This window comes from Olea europaea, chromosome 7 (assembly GCF_002742605.1).
Source record: "Olea europaea var. sylvestris chromosome 7, O_europaea_v1, whole genome shotgun sequence".
Classification (NCBI taxonomy): Eukaryota; Viridiplantae; Streptophyta; class Magnoliopsida; order Lamiales; family Oleaceae; genus Olea; species Olea europaea.
In genome coordinates, this window is record NC_036243.1 from 7,192,787 (window position 1) to 7,202,425 (window position 9,639).

At 35.8% G+C, this 9,639-nt stretch overlaps 2 protein-coding genes across 2 annotated transcripts in view; one reads left to right on the forward strand and one right to left on the reverse strand.

The window, feature by feature from the left end:
• The window catches only part of LOC111396831 (CTP synthase-like), a 9,087-nt gene extending 3,132 nt beyond the window's left edge, over positions 1-5,955 (forward strand). The window contains exons 10-22 of the mRNA XM_023023360.1: positions 658-708; positions 804-866; positions 947-993; positions 1,108-1,177; positions 1,261-1,323; positions 3,056-3,145; positions 3,222-3,260; positions 3,371-3,598; positions 3,696-3,781; positions 4,379-4,427; positions 4,564-4,644; positions 4,768-4,861; positions 5,288-5,955. Coding sequence (XP_022879128.1) covers positions 658-708; positions 804-866; positions 947-993; positions 1,108-1,177; positions 1,261-1,323; positions 3,056-3,145; positions 3,222-3,260; positions 3,371-3,598; positions 3,696-3,781; positions 4,379-4,427; positions 4,564-4,644; positions 4,768-4,861; positions 5,288-5,463 — 1,137 coding nt within the window. The 3' untranslated portion in view covers positions 5,464-5,955. The remainder of the gene's footprint in view (positions 1-657; positions 709-803; positions 867-946; positions 994-1,107; positions 1,178-1,260; positions 1,324-3,055; positions 3,146-3,221; positions 3,261-3,370; positions 3,599-3,695; positions 3,782-4,378; positions 4,428-4,563; positions 4,645-4,767; positions 4,862-5,287) is intronic.
• Positions 5,956-6,593: 638 nt separating this feature from the next.
• LOC111396832 lies at positions 6,594-9,193 on the reverse strand. The gene is made up of 5 exons (XM_023023362.1): positions 8,468-9,193; positions 8,297-8,354; positions 7,789-7,872; positions 7,562-7,697; positions 6,594-7,324 (listed from the first exon to the last, which is right to left on the reverse strand). Exons 1-5 carry the CDS (start codon positions 9,084-9,086, stop codon positions 7,049-7,051), a joined length of 1,173 nt encoding a protein of 390 aa, XP_022879130.1. The 5' UTR covers positions 9,087-9,193; the 3' UTR covers positions 6,594-7,048.
• Positions 9,194-9,639: the final 446 nt, after the last annotated feature.

Sequence of the window (9,639 nt, forward strand, 5' to 3'; positions counted from 1 at the left end):
GAAGTCGTTAACAAATTGAGCCAAATGTTCAAGTTCATGCTCGGGTGGATCAACAAATGACCCAGACCGACCTCGTTTTGAATTACATTTGAGTGACACAATTAAGCCCCTGTTTGACAGAATTTCTTTTGGAAAGTATGAGTTTTTGAATAGTAATTTTGTGGAGAATGTGTGTTTAAAAAGTAGGGAAAAGTTTTGGGTTTTTGTGAATTATATTATTATGAGAATTTGTGGTTGAAAATGAGTATGAGAGAAAAATGAGTTTGAAAAGAATGGTTGTCAAATAGGGGTTAACTATTGAACCAAGCCATGCTCAATCTTGGACTCCAGCCTAAAACTATTGAAATTTTTAAAGAAATAATAATATAATCATTTTTTAAGTGCAAAATAAATTAGTCAAAATTTCAAATTTAGATAATATACGAGTATGATGCATATTATGGTTGTGGTAATTAAGTATATATTATTCCCCAAGCTTAGTCAAGCTGATCTGACCTGACCTGTTCAGTATATGAGGTTAAAACCAAGTTCTAGCTCAGCTAGCATGATTAGGTAAATAAACAAGGCACTGCGTTAGTGTCTAAACTCATTATATTCCCGCTACACCACCAAAACACAACACATATTCCATTTCTAAAGCCTCAGTGCATTTTGCAGGAACTCGATGAGAATGTCAAGGAAAAACTTTCCCGTTTTTGCCATGTTCCGGTATTATAAGTTGACCAAAGTTGGAATGTCTTTATATTTTTTTGTTTCATAAATAAAATAAAATGAGGTGCTGATATATTTCCCTTGCCCTCCAGTTAGAGAATATCATCACCCTCTTTGATGTTTCCAACATTTGGCATGTGCCTTTGCTTTTGCGAGTAAGTATTCATGCTCTGATTTGATATAATTCTACATTTTTGTTAACAGTGCTGTGATATCTGTTCTTCTTCCTATTTAGGACCAGAAGGCTCATGAGGCAATTTTGAGAGCCTTGAAGCTCAAAAAGTTAGTGAAAAATTCTACGGTCTTTTCTTTTGTCATTCTTTTAGGAGTTTGTTACTATTGTTTCTATTAATTCTTGCCATTGATGTGAATTTATCTTATTGTATTATGCTGTAGTGATGGTCTCAAACCTGCTTTGGGAGAATGGACATCTAGGGCTCGTCTCTGTGATATGTTGCATGAGCCTGTAGGTTCTCATCATTTCCGAATTTGGACATAATACTTTTTTTTCCCACAACAATTTCAAATTTTTTTTTTGTTTGTTTACAGGTCAGAATTGCCATGGTTGGAAAGTACACTGGCCTTACAGATTCTTACCTCTCTGTGCTGAAGGTGAACTTATTGTGTCAGTTGTACTTTCAACTTAGTTTTAATTACTATGAACGTGCGGCTTGCTGTAACTTATGCATATAAAAGTTAAAACCCTAACTGAATTCGTATTTGTACTTTATTTTCTTCTGTATATAAAGGTTAGAACTTTGACATTGTAATACTTCCTAAATATGTTAATACATGGGAAGTTAGTTTTCTTATAGACCATATCACGGCATTATGATTATCCTTGTTTTTTATGCCCAGTGATACACATGCTGTGGGATTTAGAAAGGCTGTAACTTATAAAAATTTAAGATGTATTATTTGCGTAAAGTATTTTATTTTATTAGCCGCACTTGGCAGGAAAATGGAGGCTTTTAGAAACCATCTGTGCAGTATGATAGCGACTTTTCTCTGCCAGAATCCTCCAAAATAACAAAAAGCAGCTTTGTGGGCCCACATTACTTGTTGTTTTAAATGATCTATACCACGGTTCTGTCACCACAACCGTGCAATATATGTGATCTGGCGATGTCTTCACAATGTGCCAATATCTTCTTTTGATTGATCCATTGTGGCAAGGCCTGCTTAGAATTTATGGGACCTTTAATAGTCCTTTTTTTGGTGGGGTGGGGTGGGTTGGGTGTAGTTTGATATTTTAAATAAATGGTGGCATTGATACATTTAATTTTCTTAATACAAGTGATATCTTGCTATTTATTGTTCGGATGGTTTTCAGAGATCATAGTATGTTATTTTGAAGAGCCAAATGTTTTGAAGAGCTGGCATGCACCAGCAGATTATGGCCAATGCTCATGCTATAGTCGTTGAATATGCTTGTAAACTGTACAGCACCAGTTTAAGAAAGATAACCTAGTTACTTATAGAGGTCATCGAATAGGAGTACATATCTTAAATTGAAAATAATTTGAAGACAGTCTATCACAGATGTAGATGTGTGTATGTACATATAACTCTACCAGTGTAAATATGTACGTAAAAGTGGCGACTCACAAACAGAGACAATTTTGCTGCATTTGAGCAGTTCCCTAAGTATTATACTTCAGCTTCGACTTATTATTTCATTCCGAAAACAGTGGGGTATTTTGGAATCTATAATGTGCCAAATACACAATTTATTTTCTTATTGCCAGATTGTTTGCTAACCTCTAAAGTGGTCTTTTTCATGATGTTTATTCACAAAATTGATCAATCAGGGTTATTGTATTGGTAATTTTCTTCAAATACAATGAGCTTGTTTATATAATTGACTCAAGATAGCTTATATAATATGATTTAACTTTCTCGTTTTTGGGTGTAGTTTTTGATTCTGCTGCTAATGTCCAAGCTTTTATTAAAGTCCTTACTTTTCAATATTATTTTTTTCTGCACTAAACCACTAAACCAAGTTAAACAAACTTAGAGTTGGATGTGATTAATTTTACTGGTGTCCTGTGTTTCTGGGTGGACAGCGTACAATAAATTCACAACCACTTCTTATCTGGTTTTGACATCTGTGAACATAGTTGGATCTAATTAATTTTGCTGGTGGATTTTCTGAACGGGCAGCATATAATTATGTCAATCGGTTATGTATTGCTGGTGGGTTGGCATTCGCTTCCTTGTGATAGTTGTAGATGATAGACTTTCCTGAATTCCTATGTCATTTTAATATGTGCAAGGATGAGTCAGAGATGGTTCTTAGTGATAGCTATTATAACTAATTCATAGTTCACAAACACTGTTGCAGGCTCTTTTGCATGCTTCTGTTGCTTGCCATAAAAAATTATGTATTAATTGGGTTCCATCCAGTGACCTTGAAGATGCCACTGCAAAAGAGGTTATTTTTGTACTGTTATCATTTATTATATTTCAGTACACAGTATCTCACAATGTCCGAAATTTCCGTCTTGCAGAATCCCGATGCCTATAAAAGCGCTTGGAAATTGTTGAAGGTCTGCATTGCTTACACTTCAGTATTCATGCAACCACTAATATATGCTACTTTTTTACATTTCTAATTGCATGTCATAATTATTCCTTCTGACATATCCTTGCCTTATAGGGGGCTGATGGTGTATTAGTTCCAGGAGGATTTGGTGACAGAGGGGTGGAGGGTAAAATTCTTGCAGCAAAGTACGCCCGTGAAAACAGGATCCCTTACTTTGGAATATGTCTAGGAATGCAAATAGCTGTCGTTGAGTTTGCACGATCTGTCCTTGGACTACGAGATGCAAACAGCACTGAGTTTGACCCAGACACTCAAAACCCTTGTGTTATATTTATGCCAGAGGTTCAGTATTCTAGTATTTTCGTTTGCGGAATATGACCCATCTATTTGTACGATATAAGTTTGATTAAACCACTTATTCTCACATTTATTTTAATAGGGTTCAAAAACCCATATGGGAGGCACCATGCGCCTTGGATCAAGGAGGACATACTTTCAGAGTACCTCAAGTACATCTGCTAAGCTGTAAGTCTATAAATTTTTGGCCTTTCAAGTAATCCTGGCCTATGAATAAAAAGGTGAAGAAAAGATTGAAACAATCTTTGTACACTGTATCAGATACACAAGCTTCTTTGCACAAACAGGTTTTTCTTGTAAATTACATGGAGTGGAGCCATGACATGGGGCAGGATGGGGTGTCTTGGATCAATACGCAATGGTTAGGAACATTAGTGGACTGAATGAGAATTGACTTGAATCCTGTCTGGTTAGAGAGTGGCCCTTGGTAATATACCAATCTTTCAGAACTAACATAAACCAAGAACTATAGGATGCTTCCTAAAATGTAACATGTCCAAGAATCCCTGTCATTTGTACCTTCCTGCATTTTTCTGAAATGTGGTGTTTATAGGCATTTGTGAACATTGAAGCAATTACAAAGCAGGATATACCATCCGCTTACTACTGCAACCTAAGTAACTCTGGTGTCTATTGTCCTTGTACACTTAAATACACAATTGCTTGTTCACTGAGCACAATGTTGGGAACTCACAGAAAGTATACTGCTGATATGCTGAACTAAACCTGTAATATCTAACTCGAAAATGAATTGATATTTGTCAGATATGGCAGCAAGAGCTTTATTGACGAGAGACATAGACACAGATATGAGGTGTGTAGAAACACCATGCTCTGGACATAATTTTCCGCATTTTCTAATATAAAGAAATTTCTGTTCCAGATAGGTGTTCTATCTTAACAGCAGTTCCATAAGGGTTCATTTTAAAAGAAAGTTTGATCTTTTCTAGGTAAATCCGGATATGGTTCAGCAACTTGAAGATGCCGGTCTCTCATTTACCGGCAAAGATGAAACTGGTGATCGCATGGAGGTAGTTCTTTCATAATGTCACTGTACTTTCTAATTATGATTGTGCTTTTTTGCGTTTCTACCGTTCGTGGAGGTAATTTTGCTTTTCTACCGTTCGTGGAGGTAATTTTGCTTGTCATTGCAGATCATCGAGCTGCCCAGTCATCCTTACTTTATTGGCGTTCAGTTTCACCCTGAGTTTAAATCAAAACCATGGAAGCCATCTGCTCTTTTCTTAGGTACTTTTTATTGCCATCTCAAGTTTCTGAGCATTAAAATTTTGCAATCTGGAAGTCCAGGGTATTTATCCTCCATAAACTTATAGTTCCTTCTTTTCTGACACAATGAAGTTAAAAGAGTCTGCAGAAAGTAGATGCAATTTGACTTATTTTGTCCTGGTAATGATGATTTTAGTGGCCATACCATAGATTTTAGAATCGTCATAAGGCTACAAGGAACAATATAATTTGAGATGTAATTGAATTACTCATTGTTTTTAAATTTTCATTTGCTTTTTGGAAAATGAGCTGACTGATTGTGGTTCTTTTTACATGCAATTCCCTAGATATTGAGAAAGGATTTGTAGGTTTTTTTGTCAGTTCGTGTACATTGATTTTACTTGATGGATGGCGATTATCCTTGATATAATATTGTTTTCACAACAGGACTTGTAGCAGCAGCATGTGGCCAGCTTGATACTCTTTTGAAGAAAGGTGTGACAAAGCCAAGCAGAAGCAATGGTACCTCAGCAATAAAAGCACACCTATACGAGAATGCAACTAAGCTACCCAATGGCTCTTTAGATGTCATTTACTGCAACGGGAATGGTTTACATGTTTGAATGATGAGTAGCTTGTGGAGCTTTGTGTCGAATCATATCTTATGTGCTCGTTTTTGTGGGTGTGATTTATCAATTTTGCTCCTAAAATTTCTTCGTGTATAGGCATTACTAGTTTGGTAGGAGTTATAGCTTCTCATATTGCCATGTCCATGGGTGCAGCTGAATTCCGGTCTTTTTAATGGATCAGGCTGCTGTAGTTGCAGTGCAATGTCATGGGAAATGGGTCGAGCTAGGTTTATTTTTGACGGACTAATTATTGATTACTGACCCTCTTGTGTGAGAGGTCTGCAATCCCATGGCTGAGGGATTATTAGCATGCTCAGATTGTATAGACATGCATTGTGTAATCAGTCAGTTGAAACAAAACAAAGGTTAGCTGAACCACGAGTTATTACTTTTGTGAAAAGTAATGAGTAATGGCTGGATTATTCTTGTTTGCTCAAGTTGAAATCAAGAATACATTGATCTTGTTGAATCTTTCTTTTAAACGAACTGATATAGTTGTCTGAAGTATCTTACTTTTTGCCACATGGTGTCAAACTTCTTCCTGATGAATTTTGGCTTCCAAAAGCACTCTGACACAAAAATAGATGGAATTTGTTGTGGGGCCATGGCTAGCAAAGATGACGCTGTATATATGAATTGTGAACGTGTGGAAGGTACCAAAATCGGCTTTATTTGCAAAAAGAGTAACTCCTTATTTATAGACGAATTTGAGCAGTTAAATGGGACACATTGCATCGACAAGAAGGTTTTAGCTTTGGTGGGATGAGATACCATGAGTTGCTGTAAAGTAAAAAGGAAAGAGGAGCGGGAGTGAAGACTCGTCCTAATAATACTTGAGTAATGGTTCTTTCTATTTCGAGTTGGCCCGTGTGCTGAAGAGGTATTTGTGTTCAGATGACAGTTCAAGATCAGCCTAATGAAAACTTTATATTTCCTGATGAGTAGGTTCTATCAAGTGATAAAGCTCTTTAATGAAATTTTGATTGTGTCGAGGTGCGCGTAAAAAAATTGATCGCGATAAAAAAACCACTGATGTTGCTTGGTGGGCTGGGATTGCTCAACTCATTAATTTATCATGTTAGAATAGAATCTTAATTTAAGAATAGTGGAGAGCACGTGGAGAATAGTCTTAACTTGCATGGTCATCCTTCACAAATTCATTATACACATTACATTACACATAAATATAAGCAAACAATACCCAAAAAAGAAAAGAAAAAAATCCTATAAAAAAAATTAAAATCACACTAACAGAGAAAAAGAAAAGTAAGCAATAATGAAGATAAGATGTGGTGGTTCTCTTCACAAGCACATGCATTCATGGACCCAACACATGACCTTGCCATTTCTTGCACATGTTCTCTGTCTTCCACCAAAGCTCTCCCACCTTTATTCCTTCCTCCCTAATGCATTTTAATTTTCACAATTATCATTCCATGTCATTAATTATAAGCTAATCAACACTCCATCAAACCTATAATCCAAACGGGTCGACTATGTTAGGCAATCAACTAATTAATCAGTTTTTGGTATCAATTAATTATAAAAAACACGAAATTCAATCTCGAGCCCAACGTGATCATAGAAGGGTTGATGCTTGAGCAACTTGAACACAATGACGATGTCGTGGACAGGTGACTAAGTGGTCATTTGAGAGGCCAGCAGCCTGCATGAACGAGTGTATCACGGTTGGACCGACTAAGCGGAAACCCCTTCTGATCATGTCCTTGCTTATGGATTCCGATTTCGAAGTCTTCACTGGGATCTTGTGGCATGATTTATACTTTGTTGCTATGGGTTTGTTGTTCACAAATCTCCACACATATTTCTCAAATGATCCGAATTCTTTTTTTATCTGCAAATATTAAACATTCATATTTTGAATCAGGAGAAGTCATTCATTTCATTAATGTCCTGAAAGCAACATTAATTAATTTGTTAATGATTTATTTGTTACATGGTCCCATATGGCATGTTATATTTCTATTAATTAACAATCATTATAATACAATTGAAAATGTCTGTCTTGCTATTTACTAACAAAAGCTGATGTAGTGAGACGTATATATGATTGTATAATTGCAATGCTAACCTCAAGAATTCGGTTAGCGTTGTCAATCACGCCTCGGACTTGGCTCAAGTTTATATTATAACTAGTAGCGATTGAATTTATCTTCTTTTCGGAAAATTTTGAAACAATTTCTGCATCAAATCCTGAAAATGCATCCCTGGAATTGGATATAAAATGCAATCAGATACAACAAAAATGACTGATATGAAATTTTTGTTCTAATAATCTTGATTAAGAAGGCCCCTCACTTGAGGTCTTGTCTTTTCTTTAAAACTGAAGTCCAATCTGATCCAACTTGTGCACCAATTAACACCAACAATTCAAACAGCAGCCTGCAATTAATGCATACAGAAAGAGATAAAAAAAAAAAAAAAAAAAAAACCCATATTTAAAATATCTGTGTTTATACTTGTCTAAATTTGCTATTCCGAACTTCTTGTCCCCACAATCCATTTTTGACCCTTCAAAATATTACTTTTCTTGCCAAATGGAAAAAAAAAAAAAAAAAAAAAAAAAAAAAAAAAAAAACCCATATTTAAAATATCTGTGTTTATACTTGTCTAAATTTGCTATTCCGAACTTCTTGTCCCCACAATCCATTTTTGACCCTTCAAAATATTACTTTTCTTGCCAAATGGAGTTAACATATCAATGTGTTGAAGTGTTAAAAATGTATTAAGAGACAGCCAATGTAGCAGTAAGTTCGGGACGATACTGCTAATCCAGCAAAAAGAAAAATGAAGAGAAAGAACCTACTTATCATCGTGGACAGGTACTCCCCATTCTTCATCGTGGTAAGCAACATAGATTGGGTCTATACCACCGGAGAAAAAATGAAATTAGTAACCAGATAGAATAATGCTATCTATAGGTGGCAAGTATTTATTGATATGTCAATCTTAAACATTAGGATATAGCTTTGATTACCTGAATTTGGAGTGATGAAGGTACATGGCTTTTCTTGATCTCGAGTAGCATTATTAGCAAGCAAAGATGAATGATGATGATGTTGAAGATAAGGAACAGCCTTCTTAATTGATTTAGTTCTTCCATAATGCGCGATACGCATTTTTCTTTGCTTTTGCATAATTGCAACATGTTCTCGTCTAGCTGCCGCTATGCTTCCAGGTGCATCGACTATGAGGGACCTGGAAGTGCATTTCGATGAGCAGTTATCGCCAGGTTGTCGGCTACCTGATGATTTCTTGGACTTCTTCACTACTGTTGCACTAGAAGCTTTAGTATTGGAGGATTTTGGTGTCAAGATCAGCTTTTCAACGCTCGAGTTCAAAACATTTGAATCGTTACTTCTCTTGATAGCGGGCGGTCTTGGTGATTTCAGCTTAGGAGATAGCGGAGGAGTGGCTGTCGATGAGGGCGGCCTAACTTTGACTGCAGTCGTCTTTTTTAGCAGCGAGTTTGGTCTTTCCAATAAAGGAACATGATTAATGTTGGGTTGAAGAACCCGTCGCTTATTAAGACGAGTTGGCGAGATGACACCATCGCCATTACAATTGTCTTGCAATCTAGACTTTGAGCTACACATCCTCTTTGGCGCAGCAATCTATCGAAAGAAAAAACTTAAGCCAAGGAGACAGAGAAATGAGGATCGACAAGGCAATGAAAAAGGGGTAAAGGACTTAATTAAGAATGGATGGATAAATGATCCATATATAAAAGGGATTGTGGAAGTGGTCACATGGAGGGGTCAGCCATATACATGCACTAAGACGTGTACCCTCTTGTCAAAGTCTCTATTTAAGGAATTTAGCTCATGTTTGGTAAAAATTAAAATTCAGATTTTAATTCAAATTAGAGTTAATAATTAATTTCAACCAAATTTTATGAGATTCATAACTTTTCATTCAAACATTTCATCAACTTTTATCAAAATCTATTAAAAATCTGATTTTAATCCTCACTGAACTTAAAATATTGTAGTTTACGTATATATACAGAAATGATCTCTTAAACACCGGTACTTAGTTTATATTAAGAACCGATAATATGACACATTATTTAATTGGTGAATTCACGTCATCGGTGTGATCATTTCCGTATATGTATATATATCTTAAACATATGATTAATCATGTATA